General features: G+C 29.6%; 1 protein-coding gene across 1 annotated transcript; it reads right to left on the reverse strand.

The window, feature by feature from the left end:
• Positions 1 to 568: 568 nt before the first annotated feature.
• Positions 569 to 17,567, reverse strand: LOC114256048 (uncharacterized). Its single transcript, XM_028195637.2, has 10 exons — positions 17,050 to 17,567; positions 16,206 to 16,395; positions 15,489 to 15,622; positions 14,549 to 14,661; positions 14,303 to 14,426; positions 10,781 to 10,939; positions 4,134 to 4,289; positions 3,220 to 3,299; positions 2,988 to 3,037; positions 569 to 949 (listed from the first exon to the last, which is right to left on the reverse strand). The coding sequence occupies exons 1-10, from the start codon at positions 17,422 to 17,424 to the stop codon at positions 813 to 815; spliced, it is 1,518 nt and encodes a 505-aa protein (XP_028051438.2). The 5' UTR covers positions 17,425 to 17,567; the 3' UTR covers positions 569 to 812.
• Positions 17,568 to 22,819: the final 5,252 nt, after the last annotated feature.

The following is a 22,819-nucleotide window of genomic DNA, read 5'->3' on the forward strand; positions in this document are numbered from 1 at the left end:
AGGGCATTTTGATCCTTTCATTGTGAGGGAACATCATCAGTTAATGCCCACTTGCACCACGATCGCGTGCACAGCACAGCCGGTTAGAATATACAGAAAAGCTAACGGTGCACTTTACTCCATCAATCATAGGGGGGGTTATGTGGTGATATTCAAAAGTCAGGGGAGTAATCCGCACATGGCCTAAACCATAGGGGGGCAAAGTAAAGTTTGTCCTAAATTTAAATTTACTGTGATGCGGGTCAAATTTAGAATAAATTTGGTTTACACATTCATTTTTTGATTACTTTCTAAGTTACTATGCAACTATATCTGTCTAGTTCTATTATAAATACAGAAACCAATCACAAAACTAAATACAAAATAAACATAAATGGAAAGATTTTATGGATTTTGCTAAACAAATTCACTTTTGCAATATTCCAAATAGCATGTTGTTAATCCTTTTTGTTGTAACATCTGCATGACAGTAGTTATCTGAACCCCTTCATCATTGAACTCTAATTCTAGTTGTTAACATTTGAAAATTGAATGAGTCAACCACTGGTCACACATTACATATAGAATCATGCAAAAAAATATTGGTATCACTTTAATTTAATAAACATCCTTTCACTTTATCCAGCTAATAGAAGTAACCATTTATTTTGGTCCTCCCTCTCCCATTCTTGATGAGGATTCTCATTCAATATCATGTCAATATTAAGATGTGAAATATGGAAAATCCGTCTTTCAATATTTAGAGAAGGGATTTGTTTTGGCCCTCATTAATTGGCTGGCTAAATGAACTTGTTTCTTCAACAAAATACAAATTAATGGGAATGATGAGCCAAGCTGTGATAGTATTCAGAAAGCCACTTTGTTATGATATTGATCTCTCTTCTTCTCACGTCTACAAGCCATTCTGGATCTTCCCTTGTTGAGAACCTAAGGTCCACATGGTGTGCCCCTGTTGTTGTCATATTGCAAAATAGCTTTAGCATTTGTGCTTTAGTATTTTTAGGTACACTTAATTAAATCACAAAGAAATACCTAAAATATTTGCATGGACAAAATTAAACCATAAAAAAATACATTAACACTATGTGAATGTTTTGGGTATTTTAAAACAAATTAATATTTAGAGACAAAAATTTAGAAATAAAATCAATTTTCAGCGACGAATTGAACATTTAGCAATTAATTACTATCCTTTTGGGATAAAAAATTTGTCTAAAAAATGTAAATCTTTTTGGAACCAAATTATTTTCTCCTTAAAAGTATTTATTAAAAATGTTTTCAAAATTTTGTCGTTAAATTTTTTTTTTTTTTAACTTTTCGAAATGAGTTTTAACTTCGATCAGAATTGATCCCCTAATATTTTTTTTCAATAAAATTTTCACTTTAAAAATAAATAAAAGAAAAAAAAAATTGATTCATATAACCCTTATATGTTGTAGTGATAATTCTAGGGAGATTTATTAGAAAATCTTTTTTTCAAGTGTTTATATCCTAATTAGTTCATAAGATATTCTTGTATTCCAAAGTCATATTATTTGAAAATTTGATTTACCAAATCATAATTATCATATTTAAGTTATTTTATGGACATTTCTACTCTTACAAATATTTTTTGAACAGTTAGCAATTTGGTGATGTGAACATTCATATTTTACGATGTGAATGTTCACATAAATAGTGTGAACATTCACATTGGCAATATGAATTATGAATATTCACATTGACATGTTAACACTCACATTGACATGTTAACATTCACATTGATAGTGTGAACATTCACATCACGAAACATTTGTATTATAAATGTGAATATTATTAGGAGTATTTTAGTAACTATATCACCTATAGAACTTATTGAAATATAAAATAATAATATGAACTAAATAGAACATAAGTAAAAAAAAATTTATAAAAAAGTGCCCCATATTTCTATGTACTTATCTTTTCAAGATGGGCATAAGAATGAAACAATTAATACAAAAGAACTTACAAGTTCAAAAAAATGACACAGCTAGCACCTTGCTATGAAACGTGCCGTTGGTGTTTTAAGTCTTGACATAGCATTCTAGCTGTAGCGAAAGTGAAGTCATCATTTTCATATTTTTATATTTTGGTTTTTCATGTTTTCATAAATAAAAATACGAAAACAGTTTTAAAATATGACCATTATTTTCATATCAGTCTTTTTTTTTTGTTTTTTTAGGTGACGAGCTTTCCAAAATTCAGAAAACAACTTTAAAATGTCACCTAAAAATGAGTACTTTTAAATAACGAAAAAAAAAATAAATTCAAAAGCAGTTTATCAAGCAAGTTTAAAAGTATCGGTACTTTTTATTTTTTTTTTTATTTTTTTTGAGCAAAAAATAGAAAAATGAAACGATACCAAATGTGCCAAGTATCTAGCCGAGCTTTGTTGATGTCCTTGATTTTCAAATTAATATTATTTATCCTCTTTTTTTTTTCTTTCTTCTTTTTTTTTGTTTATTAACTCATTTAATTTTGTTATATAAGATTGCAACCATGGACGGAACTAGGATTTTATTATTGGAGGAGTTAAAAGCCAAATAAAAATTTTCACTATATACATAAACACTCATGTATGTATAATATGACATATAAATTATATCTGTATACATTAAAAAGATTCAAATACGATAGAAGTAATTTCTAATATGATGAAAAAAAAATTTGTGCAAAATAAAAAGAGAATGCAAGATAGGATAAGAATGAGATATGTATTTTTTATACTGGGTGTCATTTTATGTATAAAATGATATATATATTTTTAAAATGTCATAACAAATCGTATTTTTCACAGAAACAAGGTGGCCATGGCTCCCATAATCTTCTCCTAATTTCATCCCTATTGCAACAACTTATGAAAATTGAAGCTGAGACCTTGGCATGTAATTTATATATTTATTTATTTTCATTTCACTTTTTAATGCAATCATTAAACATTTTCAAAGATGATTTTGTTTACTAACCTTCTTTTGCTACTATGGCAACTATGCTTTTGGATAAATTCTTTAGCACCCTGCCACAAAGAAGATATTCATGATCTCGAGAGAGACAGAAAAAAAGAGCAAAAATCATTCACTATCGTTTGTGACTAATCTCACCGCTCATTTGTGTAAGTGGAGTCTACAAAAATAAACTCGGTGAAATTATGTCCAATGACGTTGAATAGTTGTGAGAGAGAGAGAGAGACAATCTTACCCTCCACCACTCCAGGGGTCTCTTAAACCATTAAAGAAGATAATATTGCTCCCAAACCGTTTCAAAGCCATTTTAATGTCCTGTCTCATATAAACAAAATATAATCTTTTAATTTAAGTTAACCACACAATATCTACAAAATGGCTGCAGCAATGTTACATTACATATAGTTATTGATTTTTATTTTTTTTAATTTTTTGTCAGGATCAAGGTCTTAAATCATGCTATGAGGACAGGTAGCAGCAGTGATTATTGAAAGTATAGTGTGAAACGTATAAAAAATTGGATGAGACAATCGTGAACTTTTTAAACACCAAAAATATTAAAAATTTTTAAAAATTGTATACTCCTCCAAAAATATAAAATCATACGAAAAAAGATGAGTTTTATTTTTAATTTTTTCCACCTTTTTTGAATTTTTTTAAAAAATAAACAATATTTTTTTTAATTAGCAAATATTAAACAATATGTATGTACGAGTTAGAGCATCTCTAACGGTTCACCAAATTTTTCATCAAATCTGAGTAAAAAAAAGATCATTTTCTCAATCTGATACAGATTGCTCCAATGGTTGTCATTAAAGCAGGGGTCGACCGGCCGGTCGACCGGTTAGTGTATTTTTTTTTACCTTTTTGAATCTTTTGACCTCTTTGAACCAACCTATTTGCAAGAGAATCGGTCGATCGGTTGGTCAACCGGCAGGTTGACCGGTTGGTTTCCCCCAACGGTCATGCACAGTAAATTGGTAAAATCTTCCCCCTGTTCTCACTTTAATAAAAAAAATTTAGTGAATTCTCGTTTTGATACTAATTTGATGAAATCATTGGAACTGTAAAAAATGACTTTTTCACCAAATTTCAAATCTGATGCAAGACTTGGTGAAGCGTTGAAAATAGTCTTAGTGATAGACTTACATGGAAGCCAAACTCGGTAGTAATCCAAGTGGGCCTTGGCTCAATATTGAAGATTTGTTGGCAAACACTGACTCTATCACTATAGTTCCACGTTGAGGCTGGAAATATACTCTCCTCATTGTTACCATCTGTTGGCATTATCATTTCCGTACAAGCCTGCAACAAATTTCACAACCACTTATTTTAGTTAATTTTTTAATTATTTTATAAAAATATGTGTAAAAAAATAAAAATAATGTAACAACTTGTATTAAGCTTTTATTTTTTTTTAAACTTTTTGACAAACGAGACCTTATTCTCACAACTTTACTAGTATAACATTTTATTTTTCAAAGATTGTCAATTTTATTTTTGAAAAAAGAAATTATTTGTTTTTCTTTGCACAGTGGAAAAGGATAGAAGGGGTCAAGCACCGCATGACAACCCTTCCCAACTAAGGCCATGTCTGATAAGCCACGTAAATTAAAATACATTTGGAGCTTATATGAAATCCATATTTTTTTTTTTTTATGTCAGTTAAACGGTTAAAAAGTTTTAAATGTACTTTAAAATTTTGCTTAGACAAAATTTTATTACATTATTGCGTGCACTGAGATGTCAGTACATATATATAACACGACTTATAAATGATATTATAATTAAGAGGCTTGACTATTTTTTTTTATAAATCTAAATTATTCATTTATATAATTTTTAATAAATATAAATCATTCATTTGTGTGGGAATAATTTTTCCTAACTTTTGCTGAATTAACTACATTGTATTTGGTACCAAGAGCATTTTCAATAGGATAGCCAAAAAAGTTTTAAAGTGTTATGCGATAAAAGTGATAAAAATGGCACCTAATTATATATATATAATTACCCAACTGAAGATGCTGTGCAACTAATGGGCTCACAACTACCCAATTGAAGATGCTGTGCAACGGGTTCAATAAAAATCCATAGTGTCAGCAATTACAGCACATATATATATATATATATATATACATATATTTATTTACTTATTGTCTCCAATGGGCTTGCTAGTTTGTTTGTTAGTTAGCTCATTAGTAGTGTTATTAAATGTGAAGAGCACAATAAAAAAATTATAATCATTTTATTATACATATATAATCATTCCTCACTTTTTATTATTTTGAAATAATTATTAAAAAAAAATTCAAAGTTTGACCTTTCAAGCAAAATAATTCTGATTTTTTTTTTATTTATCATTTTAAACACAAAGTTTTAAATTTATTTTTAATTTAGACCATAGGTTTACTTTCGTTAACTAAAACTAATAGAAAAAAAATATTTTAGCTATTAATAGGGAGATTTGGTTAAAACCTCCTCATAATAATACTTTAATACATTAAGGATAACCACAAAAAAAATTTCTTAAAAAGTCCAACGCATACTACTATTACCAAAATATACTTAGTGGGTAATTGAATATTTTAAACTTTAAAATAATACAACTTTCGATCTAGATGTTAATTTTTAATAAAATTAGTAATTTTAAAATTCTATCATCAAGATCTATCAAATAAGATCAATGTTGATTATAAAATTCTTAAAAAATAAAAAATAAAAAATAAAAAAAATTACCGTCAAAACTAACATAAACAGTAACATTACTCTGATTCACGATAACATTTTACTGTTACAAAAAATCAAGAACATACTAGATGAACCAACCAAAAATACACATATACAATATTTTTAAACTTGTATAAAATAAAATAAAAGTGTTCATTGTCAAAAGTGTTCTATGATATATATATATATATATATATGCATGGGCAACATTGTCCAAGAAATAAAAAAATAAAATTTTACTCTGCCCTTACTTAATTATGCATCTCCTCCTTAAAGGGTTTATGAAGCCCAATAAATTGGGTTGTCTTTTTTGCCAAACAAGAGTCCAATGAATGGATTTTGGCTAAATTTCCCATAAACTTAATGTAAATATATATATATATATATATATATATATATATATATAAAATATCTAAAATATCTTTTTTTCGTTGAGTTTAATTACTACAGTACCATTTTTCTGTTGATTTTATGTAATGAAAATAGGTAAATTGTTTAAATTGAAAATAAATCAAATGATTAGAATTTAAATTTATAAAATTAAAAGCTCAAATTTTATTTTGTTACAATAGTCAAACTCTTATTTTATTTTATTTTATTATAATTTTTCCTATTATTTTTTTATCAAATAATACATTTTAGCAAATACGAATTGCCCTGTGGGATTTGAAAAATTACAAATACTCTTTTGTTAGAATTTTTTATTTAACAAAATTAACTGAAAAATGAAATTCCTAACTGTTCTCTTATATAATAATAAAATTATTTGAATTATTAATTGAAATAAATTTATGATATTATTAAAAATTGTTAATTGACATGATTTATTAATAAAATGAGTCATTTGTTATGAAATTACAAATTTCAAGGGACATAATGTTATTTTTAAAATCACAATAGATAATTTATATTTTAAGCAAACATTAGGGATGTATTTATAATTTATTCTACAAAAATGTCTCCTATGATTTAGGATATGAAGGAATAATATTAATAAAAATAAATTTTGTAATCATTCTTAGGCCTAGCTTTTGTAGGTGAGGCACATGGTTCATCCCAAGGTTTTAAAAATCGGATCGGACTGACCGATTCGACCGGTTGAATCGTCAATCGGTCGGGATTTTAATCCGAATATACCCTCTAAACAGTTCAAAGTAAAAACCGGCTTATTTTGAAAAAATCGAAAAAAGCAGCAATTGAACTGTTGAGCCGGTCGACAGTTCACCAAGTCAGTAAAATCATTTTTTTTTCTTTTTTTTTTCTTTCTTTCTTCTTATTTTATATTATATTATATATATATATATATATATAAAAGAAAATTTTAATTGGAAACTCTCTTTCAAATGTCTCCTCTTGTGAGGAATCTCATTGAGAATAAGGGTGTACACGGTCCCAATTGGTTCGGTTCTGAGAAAATTCAAGAACCGAACCGATTCTAACGGTTCTGTGATTTTGAGAACCAGACCAGACCATTACACTTGTAAAATCGGACCAGAACCAAACCAAAATAATGGTTCAGTTTCAGTTTGGTTCATGGTTTCAAAAATTTCTATTTACAAGAATAAATTGTTAATATTAGCAAAATAATTACTCAAACTAATTACATTTAACTTATCATAAAAACTAATAATATTAAGGCATTACTCAACATTACATATCTATATCATCCTAATATCATTAAAATTACAAAAAACCAATTAATAAAAATAAAACTTGATATTATATATATATCTTCTAAAATTTGGTTCGGTTTAGTTTGAACCATGGTTTTTTCATAAAATCCATTAACCGAACCATTTTTACGGTTCTCATATTTCTTAAACCGAAACCAAACCAATTCTTAATAGAACCGAACCAAACCGTACAATTCGGTCTGGTTCAGTCTGAATTACCAATTTGAACAGATTTTTGAACAACCCTAATTGAGAGTTTGAAATTATTGGGAAAGCCTTTACCTATTTGTAAGAAAAAAAAAATTCAAAAAAACTCAAGAAATTTATGTGAGATTCAATCAAATTTATTGAAGGGAAACTTAAAATTTTGATATCTCTCCAAAATTTTTGCTCTTCTTTCAATCAAATTATTTGAATTAAAATCATATGGAGGGAATATTAAATATTTAATTTCTTCTTCCAAAATTAAAATTAATAATATTTTAAAATATATTTTTCTATTTTTTAGTAAAAAAAGTATTAGAAGAAATATTTAAGATTATTTAATTTTTTAATTTAAAATTTTATTACTTATATTTTTATTTAAATATAATTTTAATATATTTATGACGTCACGGTTCGATTCTGATTCAACTCGACGGTGACCCGTCCCCCCGATCTTTTTTCTGGTTCACTCACCAGTCCAGTTTTTAAAACATTGGTTCATCCTTGATATCCCCACGTAAACTATAATATTTTAAAGAAAAACATTTGATAAAATATTTGAAATTACTAACATTACTCTAATTTAAAATAAATGAACTTGTCTTCTATTGAATGTGTATTGAATAGTGTTGTCAAAACTCATTTGGAAGATCTTGTTTGTTTATTTTGTTGGTTCAGAATTTTTTAATTTAATAATTATAATTATATAATTTTATTATGTTTGTGATTGAAAAAATAAACTTTGCTAATAAGTGTTATAGGGGTACAAGAAAAAGATAAAACAAGTGTAGAATTCAATGCATTTTTCATTAGTTTTATAATATTTTTCATTCATTTTAAAATAATTTTTAAACTTTTTCACTATTTTTAAAGCAAATTTTACACTAATTCCAATATTAAACAATGCAAAGCAACATATGTTGGCATTTGCCTAAAAAATTAATAGCTTAGTTTTAAAATCATTTTTTATTTCCATTTTTAATTAAATTAATCATTTATTTTTTCAAAAAAAAATATTAATTGAACAAATCATATTATCAAGATGGGAGCACAGTAGATCCCGTAAATTTTGACAACACCATCTCCATCTAATAGAGAATCCTTCATTTTAAAAATATTTTACACCAATGTAATTTATGTAGATGAGCGGGCTTTAGGGGTGTAAAAATGACCCGCGGCCTGTGGGTGGCCCGAAACCCGCTTGCGGCCCTAGATGGGCCTGCCTGATTAGGCCCTAGCCCGAATCTAACCCAAGACCCTAGGCTTGGGCCGTCATTTTGAAACCCAGCCCGACTTGCCTAGCCCAGTTCGAGACTTGATCCAGTGTCATTTTTTGTGGAACAAAGAGAAAAAAATAAAAATAAAAAATATTCAGACCCGCCTAAGCCTCGCCCAAGCCTGACCTGAGGCCCAGGTCAACGCGGCCTACCCAAGGCTCGAATATTCCCTGGGCCTGAGCCTAATTTTCTGACCAGTGGCCCGGCCCAGTCCAAATTTTGATGAGAACCCGCACGGCCTGACATGAGCCGGGTTGGACCGAGTCGAGCCGAATGTACACCCCTAAATGGGCTTAGTGAAGTCTATCATTTTGAGTGGAGTTTTTACAAAAATTTTTTATATGAAATCTATATATTTGGCTGCAACAACCCTATATTGAGTTGAATAATTTTATATGAGACATAATTCAAATATTTGGAATCAAAATAGTTCAAAACTTAAATTTTAAGAATTAAAATTATATGGATAAATTACAAACACAACCTTTGAGATTTAATTAAATTACAAATTACCTCATATGGTTCTAGAAATTACATTATACCCCCTAAGGTTTCTAATTTCATAACAAATAGGTCCTTTTATTAATAAATCATCAAGTTAATTAATAGATTTTAATAATGTTAAAATTTTATTTCAATTAATAATTCAGATAATTTTATTATTATATAAGTGAACAGTTTAAAATTTCACATTTTCAATTAATTCTGTTAAATAAAATTTTTTGACAGGGAGGTAGTTGTAATCTTCCAAATCACATGAGACAATTCGTATTTTAAGCAAATCTTAAGAGGTATATTTGTAATTTACCCAAAATATAATTAACCTTTGTTTTTAAGAATGAGGCTTCTCTCATGTTCATATTTTAAAATGGAGAACTTGAAGGGCTCATGACACCCACCATGGGTCTCGTTTCGATAATTTAAATTATTTATTTTATAGGGTGCTCAATGTATATCATTTATGATAAAAATAAATTATTTTATTTTATTGTGGTTATCTTTAAAAAATAAATAATTTATTTTCAAAAATATATTTATCATTCATTTTTTTAGAGACAAATATAATAAAATAAAAAAATTAAGATTATCAAATTGAATTAATTGTTACACAAATAATATATATTGACAACTTTATAAAATAAATACCGTCAAAATAAGACTCATATCAATAGGGGTGAGTATGGTTCGGATTGGAGTAAAACCAAAACCAATCTGTTATTTACGGTTCCTGAAAAATTGGAACCAACCCAATCAGTTTAAATTGTGGAACCAATCCAAACCAATCCATCTAAACACGGATTGGATTGGTTTAGGACCACAGATTTACATAATTAAATAACAAATATATATATATATATATAACACTTTAATTTCGTAAAAATATAAATATAGCACCATATTAGTCTTACAATAGTAACATGTCTTTTCATAATAGTGACAAACTGTTCTAGAATTTAAACAATCATAAGGAAACTAATTCCACCATAAATATTTAGACCATTACAAATTAACACTAAAAACTAACAAACAAAAGTAATAAAAGAACATACTATGCAAGTTTAGGTTTGGATTTAAGTTTTATATGAAATAAAAGAAGATATTATGCAAGAGAGTGTATAATAAAAATATAGATTATTTGTATACAGTCCGGATCGGTTCCAATCCGGAACCAATCCGTGAACTACAGATTTTTAATTTTTTAATCCGAAACCGAATAACAGATTCAAAAAATCAATCCAAACCTACTACATTAAACTAAATTGAATAAGATTACGAATTTTACGAATTCATTGCACAACCCTACATGTCAAGTTGACGAGTTCTTCAAATTCTTCCATATTAAAATGTAAACACCAGAAAAGCACAACTCTATTTGTAAGATAAGATTAATGATAGAAAAATGATAGGGTACCTGCCAGTTCCACCCACCAAGACCATGGGGATCAGAATTGTCGGCCAGATCAAAACACTGGCCTGCTTCCCCAGTATAGTTGTAGTAGACCACAGCTGCTCCATATAACTTCCCAAATGGGTCATTCCCTGTGGTTGGATCGTCAATTGCCTTGCACATCTGCACAGTTATGTTTTTCAGACAAAATAATTCTCAAAAATATATATATTTGGTGTTTTATTTTTATTAAATTGTTTTTTATTGTTTAAAAAAAAATTTGAAAAATCAGCCAAACAATACCCACCATTTAAAAAGACAAATAAATTGACTTGTAGACAAATGCAAAAAAAAGAATAGACTTCAAGAAGTTTGTGAAACCTGACACATGCCCTATTTTGATTATTCAATCTTATTCTGGACAAAACTCCCAATTTTCTATTTTGATTAATCAATTTCATTCTTGACAAAACTCTCAATTGTAACGTCAATGTTGTACTCATTTTCTTACTTTGAAAATCACATTTGGACATTTCAATAATCTCTAATCACCTAATCACAAACTTCAATAATATCGTCCATTAAGAAAATAATTTTCTTTTCTTTTTTTTTTAAACAATTTTCAATCACTTTATGTTGGAATTCTACTCCCCTTGTTGGTTATTTAATGGGTAAATTACAAACACACCATTGAGAAAAATCGTAAGAGCTATATATTAACTAATAAGGAAATTAAGAAAGTAGTGAGAGAGACTAAGTTGAAAGTTTATGATAACATATACACTAGACTGGATAGCAATGAGAGAGAGAAGAGGGTATACAAATTTACTAGGATACAAAAGAAGAAAACAAGAGATTTTAATCAAATTAAATGCATCAAGAGTGAAAATTCAAAGATATTGGTGAAGGATGAAGAGATTGCGGAAAGATAGAAGAATTATTTTGAGAAACTATTAAATGAGGAACATGGAGGTACGGCAATAAGGGAAGAAATAGCTAGTAATAGAATAAATCAAGACCATAGGTTCTACCGTAAGATTATGAACTTTGAAGTGGAGATTGAACTTAAGAAGATGAAATCAAATAAGGCTTTAAGACCCAATGACATCCCTATTGAAACTTGGAAGTGTTTGGGTAAAAAAGAGGTTGCTTGGTTGACTAGGTTGTTTAGCAAATTTTTGTTGACTAGGAACATGTCAGATAAGTAGAGGAAGAGTATTTTAGTGCCTATCTATAAGAATAAAGAAGATGTTCAGAATTGCAACAACTATAAAGAAATCAAGCTAATGTGTCATATAATGAAAGTGCGGGAGAGAGTGATGGAACGCCGATTGCGAAATATAACAGAGATGTCAGATAATCAATTTGGTTTTATGCTTTGCAGGTCAACATTGGAAACGATTTATCTTTTGAGGAGAGTAATAGAAAAGTATAGAGAAAAGAAAAGAGATATTCATATGGTGTTTATCGACCTTAAGAAAGCATATGATAGAGTGCTCCAGGATATAATATGGTGGGTGTTAGAGAAGAAATGAGTGACAAAAGGTTACATTGATGTGATTAGAAATATGTATGAAGGAGTGATGACCACTATTAGATCGCCTGCTGGAGAGACAAATGAATTTCCTATCACTGTAGGGTTACACCAAAAATCTATCTTATGTCCTTATCTTTTTGTTTTAGTTATCGATGAGTTGACGAGAAATATTCAGGATGACGTGCCGTGGTATATGTTTTTTGCAGACGATATCATGCTAGTAGATGAAATTAGAGAAGGAGTTAACACAAAGTTAGAGATTTGAAGAAAAACTCTTGAATCTAAAGGATTCCGGATAAGTAAAACTAAGACAGAGTACATGAAGTGTACATTTAGTAACAGTTACAATGAAAGCAGAGGAGAAGTGAAGATTGAGAATCAAGAATTGCCTAAGAGTGAACATTTTCGTTATTTAAGGTCGATTATCACAACAGCGGAAGAGATTGATATGGATGCGACCCATAGGATTAAAGCAAGATAGTGTAAGTGGAGAAGTGTGTCTGGGGTACTGTGCGATAAACGAATACCCATCAGACTAAAAGATAAGTTCTATAAAACGGTTATTAGACCAACGATATTGTATGAGACGGAATATTGGGCAACCAAGAAACAACATGTAAATAAGATGAGTGTGGCTGAGATGAGGATGCTAAGGTGAGGATGTGTGACAAGACTAGACAAGATAAAATTAAGAATGAGTGTATTCGAGAATGTGTAGGAGTAGCACTGACAAAAGATAAGTTGAGAGAGAATCGATTAAGATGGTTTGGTCATATTCAATGAAGACCAACAGAGGCAATAGTGAAGAGATGCGATGTTGTAACGGTAGATGGAAGTGTTAGGGAACGAGATATGCTTAGATTAACGTTGGCTAGCGTTGTAAATAAAGATATGAATCTACTTAATTTGACTAATGAAATAGCCTTTGATAGGGCCGCTTGGAAAAGAAGAATTCATATGGCCGACCCTATTCGATGGGGCTTAAGGCTTAGTTTGGTTTGGTTTATAAGAGAATAGTTAAAAATTTTACCTTTTCAATTAATTATGTTAAATAAAAAATTCTGACAGGAAAGTATTTGTAATTTTCGAAACCACATGAAACAATTCGTATTTTAAATAAATCTCAAGAGGTATATTTATAATTTACCCATATTTAATCCTCTGTTATAGGATGGTTGCCCTATTTGGCCCAAAACCAAAAAAATAATAATTACAGTACATTTTTGCCATCTTTTTTTTTTTTTTTTTTGAACATAGAAAAAGGAGATTCTGTGGGGGCATCACGACCTCCGTAGGCCCAGGCCCCGGGGTAGCCGGTTGCCAGCCTGATTTAACCCAACTCACAGGAAGGGACCTACCACCGAGGCACCAGTGGAGCTCATCAACCGCCCCAGTCATGGACAAGTTTCGATCGAAGTACAGCGCGATGTCTCCACAGAGATCCGCAGAGAGCCCCTGGAAATCCCAGGATTTTCACACCCCCCAGGAATCGAACTTGACTCATGGCTGTGGGAAGGCAATGCCTTCACCACTAGGCCAGCACCCTCGGTGGTGTACATTTTTGCCATCTTAAAACTAGTTCTCTCTCTCTCTCTCTTCATTAATCAAAATATTCCCAACAAAGGGTAAATTATTTTGGACAAATTGCAACATTAGTTTGTCTTTTGTATTAATGTGATAATTTTAGATATAATTGCATCAATTTTATTCTAAATTTTTTACATTAAGTTGATTGTGTTCTTTTAGAATTTAGACGATATTAGAGAGTAAAATAATCCATTCATTATTTTAAAACTAATTGAGGGGTTAAGGTTCAATTTTTTTTTTTGGATGGGGTTAAGGTTCAATTTAAAATGGTCCATGTCCTTTCGAATTGATTGTTTTGCTATTGATTTTTATTTATTTATTTATTTTTTTTTTTTGAATGAATGTTCTCAATTGGACTATTGACACAACATAAAAAGATAAAGGGTAAAACTAATATAATTGAAAATATAAAGATCAAATACCTGTTTGATTGGGTAAGCTGGCATAGGATTAAGAAAATTGGAAGGAGTTGGATAATCTGTCATGGCCGTGTAAATATATGCAGTTTGAAGCCAACCCTCAAGAGACGATGCACTAATATAGTTCCTGTGAAAAAATAACAAATATATAAGTATCAAATATTTTGCCAATCTTTTTTAAGATAGTTAAGCTAAATCATTTAGAAAAAATTATTAGATAATCCTACAAAGAATTAATAAAGTTCTTACTCGCATATTCTGAATGATTTTCGAAGTACCTCAAGGCCCCCAGGTTGGTTGGCAATGTCTTCAATTTGCTGCCATGATCCTTTGATCACTTTATAACAGTTTTCACTCTCACTCTAGATTTTTCACATAGAAACAACAAAATAATAATAATTAAATAATTACATGCTAAAAAAGCTTGCATTTAGATTTTTGATTTTATATACATATATATCGGAAATTATTAACAAATTATTGGTTTATTATTAATGATGCCAGACCGCATTGTTGGACTCAAGTAAGACTTCATTGTCATCCATTTAATAAAGAAAATGATTGATGGAAACATAATTTATATTTAGAATAAATTTTTTAAAATTATGTTTTAGTATATTTAATGTGATATTTTACACAATACTGATCATATTATTTATTGTGTCCCATCTAACACAAGCGATTAGTATGCCAAATGTCATATAAATAATATTTAAAGATAAGTAAATTATACGGATATCTCTTGAGATTTAGAGAAAATATAAAAAGTTTAACAATTTTGACATAATTGTGCTAATCTTCATTTTAAAAAAGTTGGAAGAGACTAAAACTAATACAGATAATATGAAGACAATAAATTATACAAAATAAAATATACATTTTAATATAAGAAAGATAATTTTTTTTTTTATTCCTACAACTAACAATTTTATGATAAAAAATATATTAAGTATTATATAAATTAAAATCATATAAGATAGGTCAATATAATTTTCCTTTAAAGATAATATTCAAATGTATCACTTAAGCATATTTTTTTAAAAGGGCGTGTTTGTGTCCATATGTGTGTAATCTTATCCTAAACCTCATCTATACTGATTTATATGTTGAACCAAAAGAGAAAAGAACAGTAGAGAGAGAGAGAGAGAGAGAGAGAGAGAGAGAGAGAGAGAGAGAGAGAGAGAGAGACCCGGAAGTCTTGAGTGATGATGTTGTTGAAGGCATAGGGAGAAGAAATATTCTCAAACAAGAGGATTGGTGAAGAAGATGACAAAGCTCCAATGGTCACATGTGGGTACTTCAACCTAAACCATGCTGCCAGCACTGTCAAAACCATCGAAACAAATTAAAATCAATGTTATAATGCATAAAAAGTGTCGTGAGAAATCCATCCAAACCAGTTAAAATAAATATTATAATGCATAAAAAGTGTCCTGACAAATTAAAAGAGTATAACTAGAATCTCTCCAAATTCAAACTACTCATTTTAATCTTAATTTACCTATATATGACCTTGAGTTATACTGGTATGCTCTCTAATCCCCATAGGAGTGGTTGTGAGTTCAAATCTCACGTGGACATTTGGGGCTGTCCCCTTCCTCTTTTCCCTTAGATCTAGATTAGTATAGGTCTCACCGAGTGAAAAAATAATAATAATAATAATAATAATCTTAAAACAATTCTTTTATATACACAGAATAAAATATAATTCTTTTATATGAGATGGGATTCACACATTTAGTGAGTTCACTCCTATGAAAAGATTATATTTGATTCTGTAATCGGATTCTTGTTTATTTAGATTTTTATTTAGCTAAACAAATAAAAATAACTAAAAAAGTTAGTCACGGATATTTCCAAAAAGACATGTACAAAAGGAGGAGAGTGATGGAGAGAGAACACAGACTTCCTCCATAGGAACCTCCAAAGACCACCACAGGAGAGTCAGTTGCTGACAAATTCTTCTTAAGATCAATGATAAGGGTTGCATAATCTGCCAATGCCTGTGTTGAGCTCAGATACCCAAGTGTACTTGAATTCTTGTATGCTATATTTTTATCACCCCCAAAAGGCATAGATTGTCCATAGAACCTATGCTGCAATATTCATATTTCCCAAACCATGAAAAAATTAAAATTAATTCTCTCGACTTTGGTTTCTTAACATGTTTTCTAAACTTAATTTCAATTTGTGTATGATTTTAAGCTCTAATATTTGAATTGTGTGTACTAAAGTGGTTCACATGGCTACATCATCAGTATTAGTTATCAAAACAGGGGTATTTTTAGAAGAAAAAAATACACTTAAGCAAAAGAAGATCAATCATATTTTAGACGGCATAAATATGTGTTTTGTGTTTTTTTTTTTTTTTTTTTTTCAATATTTATATTATGTTAATTTGTAAAGGGCTCTTTTTTTTCCCCTTTTTTTTTTTTTCGATGTGTAATTTTTTGTATAAAAAATAACTCTCATACTGACCGCACCATCCATTGAACCACTTTAAAACACAATTTGCATACTCTGGGAACTAAATTGATACAGTCGAAATATTAAGGAACTAGAAGTCTAATTAGCCCTTGTTTTTTCACTAAACCTGTTTGGTTGCCTAGAAATTTGATTACCACCGAAAAAGAAAACAAAAGAAACGTTTTTCAAAAGGTGGTTGTGACATTTTGAATTCCCACCCTCCTCTGCTAACCAAAACCAACCATGTACCTGATGATTAAACACAAAAGAAATTAATTAATTACCTCAATGAAGATTAGAAGAGCTCTGAAACTCGGAGCAGTCTCGAACATGAACCCTGTGTTCTGAGCAAACCACTCAATCTCTCCTTCATTCCCAGTGTAGACGAAGATGGGGGCATTGTTCTTGGCACCACCCCAGTAGGTATCATTGATCAAATACCTTTGTTGGAATGTGTCATAGCTTTGTGGATTGTAATTGAAGTGATCAAGTGTTTGTGTGAAAAACATGGATTTGTATAGCCCTTTTTGATCATTAGTGGAAACAGAGAGCTGTTCTGGCCGATTAATGATCGAAGAAGGAAACCTTGGTGTAATGATTTTGGCAAATGAGAATGTGGTGAAGAGTGAAAACCATACTAATGTGAATTTAATTTCCATTGTTTTCACGTATTGGTTGTTCTGTACTTTGCAGAGAAATATGGAGAGAGAGAGAGAGAGAGAGAGAGGAGTCTCCAAAGTGTACAACTTGTATGGAATGAAATACAAAGGAGAGGAGGGTGTGGGGTGTCTAGTTGAAGTTAATAATGACTTATTTTGTTGTTTTTGTTGGATTATTGATTATGGAGTCATCATGCACCGAGAAGTTATTCCATGCTCTAACCGCATGGCCACATTGTGCTCAAAATCAATTGGATCATTGAAAAAATTAGAATTCATGAATTTGTGTTGGTGATTGAGCAATCAACAGGAGGAGATGGTGATATGTAGTGATTGATTTATAACATAATCACTTGGTGCCTCATGGGTATCGAATAATTTTTTTTATAGACCACAAGCTGGAGGATGATTAAAAAAAGTTGTTTGTGATTGTGTCCATCAAGCTCAGATCGGACATGGCTAGGCTAAGTAATCAATGATGTCATGACATGTTATCCTCAAACAATAAAATAAAATTTATATTAATAAAAAAACATAGATTTTGTTTTTTTTATTTATGTCGATAGATATAGGCGTTAGAGAAAATTATAGCAACAATGAAAATATATTGATAAGCACTTGAATTGACGTGTGGAATCAAGTTGAATAAAAATGCCTTGGATCCAAAGGCTAAGATCAATGAAAAAGTATTGGTTGGTCTTCGGATATTACGTGGCTATGTCCCTAATCATATATTTCTATATCCTCTTATACTCTCTAATTACTTAATGTAAAATTATAAATCTTACTCTTTTATCAATCACAATACATATAAAATGTCACATAACGCTACTCCTGCACCAACCAATAACTTCTCAAGGTCAATTCAGCCTTCATAATGGTAAGAAAACCAATTAGTCTCTAAAAAGAATGGATTCTCTCTGTTTTGGATTGGAGGATGTTAATCCAGTCTATCTATGAGATCCATCCTGAGTTTTAATTAACTATACCATCTATTCATTTTGTAAATTTTTTATCTACATTATTTATTAAAAAACAGAAAGAAAAAAAAAATATTAACCTGATAATTGTAGGCATAATTTTATGATGTCTGCTCTGCCTATGAATAAATAGACAGTTTAATTTTTAAGCCATTTTTATCATTCATTTTTTAAAAATAAATAGAATAAAATCACAAGGATGTAATAATAGGATTTTTTAGAAATTAGGTTAGGTTTAGAACTCATTAGATTGCCCATAATGACATGACCCCGAGATTCATTTTGGATTAACTTATCGCGAGATAAGTGAGTATAAATAGTCTAGCTCTTTGGCTTTTTCGCTATTTTGGTTTGGCTTTTTTAGTCTCGTTTGGTTTTTGTTTTTGGCTTTTTTGATTTTTGTAAGAGAAAAAGTGTAACGATTATGGTTTGGATGTAACATTTTGTCTTATTGGCTTATGTAGTCACTTTTGTCTTTTCTGCTTTTCTAGCCAAAAAGCCAAAACTAAACATAGCTTTACTATTCCATCTTTTGAGGAGATAGAGTTGTAAGTGATTATAAACTCTCCTACATAATATATGTATTATATTTGGGAGAATAAGATTTTAATTATATGGGTAATCAATATCTGTTTTCTCTCTCTCCTTTCTCCTTCCATAGAAACACAGAAACCTTTGTACTGTGAAATATTATATTTTGAGAGAATAAGATTTTAATCGTATGAATAATCAATATTTGCTTTTTCTCTTTCTCCTTTCTCCCTCTATAAAAACATAGAAACCTTTTTGTACTGTGAATAGTGTGTAGTTGTGAATAGTGTGTAGTTGAGTAGTAGTTCTACCTGCTGTTGAAAATTGTTCAAGTTCATCAATGGAAATATGTGATTTATCCATATGATCATTTGATTCAGTTTGAATACAAAAAGTATGCATGAATCCTTCATACAAGATCAATTTAATTTTTTTTATAAATAATTTACTAATATAAACTTAATAAATAAATAAATTAAATTATCAAAATATAATCTATGGTGAAACCTATATTCCCAAACCAAATAGACCCATCATAATTTATCAAACAAAATGATTTTTTTTTTTTTTTTTTTTTAAGGCCACTCCTTTGTTGACTTCAAATAGGTCCATCATAATTTATCAAACAAAATGATTTTTTTTTTTTTTATAAAGGCCACTCCTTTGTTGACTTCAAATAGGTCCATCAAAATTTATCAAACAAAATGTTTTTTTTTTTTTTTTTCTTTTTTTTTTTTTTTTTTTTTATAAAGGCCACTGCTTTATTGACTTCAAAGAGGAACTGAAACCAAGATACAGGTCAGATTTTTTTGGGAAAACCTTAGCAATGCTATAGATTTTAATTTTATTTAACAATATTAAAGCGTAATTCAAATTTATTATGTACATGAACTCTATAATACATTAATTAAATCACAATCATGTGTTTACCATTTTTTTTAATAAATAACTTTTTTAAATATATTTTTTTCTTTAGTTACTACGGAAATAACTATATATGTTCTCTGATATGTTGTGCATTACCAAGGATTGCATCACCTTGTAGGGGAGGGGGGACCAAGTTTAAGTCGTTTTACTGTTCCTATTGGCTTTTCGCCCAATTCTAGTTTTCAATTATGAGATTGATTCAGATGTTTGGCTCCTACATAAAGTAAAGTTTGGTTTCCAATGAATTTTGTCATGTCAGTCCAAGCTGTAGAATTGAAAACATTGCACCTACAGACTTGTCTTAGAAGTTAGAATTGAAAACATTGCACCTACAGACTTGTCTTATTTTTTTTTTAGGTACAAGCACCTACAGACTTGTCAAAATTAACTTCTTGCCAAGTTTCAGCAATCAAACTTTATTTACTTATTTTGCCAATATAAAAATAATTAATAATGCATATCTAGAAGCTCAATAATTATTATAAAAAAAACCACATGAAGAAGAAATAATCAGATTGTATTAAACTCTTTTCTATAAAATTTAAATCTACAATTACATACTACATAATGATGATACTACATAATCACCAAGTCAAAAACCCTACTTTAACAATCAAACTCACATGCTTAATTTTAAAATCAATTTAAAATTAATATTTTAGTGATATTAAATTATTTTTCTACAATGATATATAGCCCCGAAAGCTACTAATTACCTTAATCGGTAAAATCCCTTAGGCTTTGTTTGGGAAGTGGGTTGACTTTTTAGTTTTTTGATTTTTTTGACTATTTTAACTTGGGTTAAAAAGCTTGGTTTGGGAAGGCTTTTTGACTTTTTGGCTTTTTTGACTTTTTTTGTGAGAGAACAATGTAATAATTATGGACTGGATGTGATATTTTGTTTGTTGTGGTTAAAATAAACTATTTTGTCTTTTGTAACTATTTTAGCCAAAAAAATCCAAAAAACCTCTTCCCGAACAGAGGATTAACCTTATCAGCATGGCAAAGTGTTACCTTTGTTTGTACAACCCATTAACATAATTGGATCCAAAAGATGAATGAAAGAATAAAAAAATTATTGCTCCTTTATATATGGTAATATATTCCCTCGTGATGATCTCATTTGTAATGATAGACTGCAAACTTTTTTATTATTATTATTTTTTTCAATCCGTAAAAATTACTTATAAGAGCAACTCTAATCATATTTTTTTATTTTGTATTAATTTAAAATATAAAAAATATAATTTTTTATTTTTTTTATTTATATACTCCAACACTAATCTTTATTTTATCAATCTATAAACACAAATTGTTTAAATAGCATCTCAAAGCTCTTTCAAATGTAGTTAGCCTTTAAATTTTTTGTTAAAATAACTATGGTAATAGCTAGTCCATTGAAGTAACTAAAATATAATAATGCTATTACAATAATTAACAGACCTCGTTTAAAATGCCCCTTGAAAATGCTCACGAATCTTTTATATCAACTGAATAATTTGAGAAGAAAAAAATATCAAACTGCTCATTATAAGATTTGAATTTACCACTCCACACCAAAAAATAGTACTACACAACCATTAAACAAAAAACTTGGCCATCTTCTTCGCATTTCCAGGCATTTGGCTTTTTATATGAAATGTGTGTAATAGTGTATTGGGCATGTTTGGTTTGGTATAATTTTTAATGAGTTAAAAGTTGATAATTAAATATAAAATCCAAAATTACTCCTCTTTTAGTTCTTAGATAATTAATTTTTTTTTCAAAATTGATAAGTTATAAATAGAAGTTACATTAAATAATCTAACACCGATTCTTAAAACAAAAACACAAACCACAAAAAAAAATATATATATATATATATATATATAAACGGTCTGGCTTTGGCCCAGTCCACCATCGGACTGGACCGTGCTGTTGGGTCCGTGAGGGCCTACCACAAGTCCCGTTTTGAAAATCTGAACCGTTCAATGTGTAAAACTCTTCGAGGACTATATGCCTGTAAAAAATCACGATGATCGGATATCGATAGCTATGTAATCAAATCAGTTTTTTGTCAACCGTTAATTTATTCACCGTCCATTTTTTTTATACAAAATTGATTTGATCACATAGCTATCGATATCCGATCACTGTAATTTTTTACAAGCATATAGTATTCGAAGAGTTCTACATATTGAACGGTTCAGATTTTCAAAATAAAACCCGTAGTGAGTCTCTACAAACCCAATAGCACAATCTAATCCGATAATGGACCGGAGACCTATAGATAAAACAGTACCATTAAGAACGATTTTTTCAACATGAATGTGTGAAATCTTTATGGCGCACACACCGTGCACAAGGTTAGTTACTTTTATCTTTTGCAATGACCAACGGAATCCGCCAAATCAAATAACAAGTTGTCAATTCTTTTTGTTATAATATGGGAAAATAACACAACATGATTATGTTTTTAAAAAAATATTAATAAACCCTGACATTTAATTAAATTAACAAAAAAAATTGTACATATTAATAATTAAATTTATAATTTTTTTTCCTGACTTCATTGATATTTAATAACAACTTATAATATTTGCATGACAGTAATTATGTGAATCCCTTCATCAATGGAATCTAAATCTAATTGTTCAATTTAACATTTGAAAAATGAATGAGTCAACAAAGTGGTCACACTTATATATAGAATTGTGGGGACATATTTTGTGAGTAGCAACACGTGGCCAATGTGGCACCGAAGTGCCAACCGAGGTGCTACGTGCCCTGGACATGATGCCGAGATGATCTCGACTAAACCGAGGTTATCTGCGAAAATGCCAGAATCCGAAGTAAACGGATAAGCTATAAGAGTCCTAGAATGGGGGAGGATCTCAGCCTGAATAAGGATAAAGCTCTTAGAGAGTTTATCTTTATCTGTTAGAGAGTCCAGTATGGGCATTGGGCCACAGTCCAAG

This window comes from Camellia sinensis, chromosome 3, assembly GCF_055761805.1.
Source record: "Camellia sinensis isolate YWXY chromosome 3, ASM5576180v1, whole genome shotgun sequence".
Taxonomy (NCBI): domain Eukaryota; kingdom Viridiplantae; phylum Streptophyta; class Magnoliopsida; order Ericales; family Theaceae; genus Camellia; species Camellia sinensis.

Coding starts and splice junctions, on each gene's coding strand:
- LOC114256048 (XM_028195637.2), bottom strand. CDS start 17,424: ATGGAAATTAAATTCACATTAGTATGGTTTTCACTCTTCACCACATTC. Junction 16,396..17,049: donor CTCTTCTAATCTTCATTGAG/GTAATTAATTAA, acceptor TGAATATTGCAG/CATAGGTTCTATGGACAATC. Junction 4,290..10,780: donor TTGGTGGGTGGAACTGGCAG/GTACCCTATCAT, acceptor AATTTGTTGCAG/GCTTGTACGGAAATGATAAT.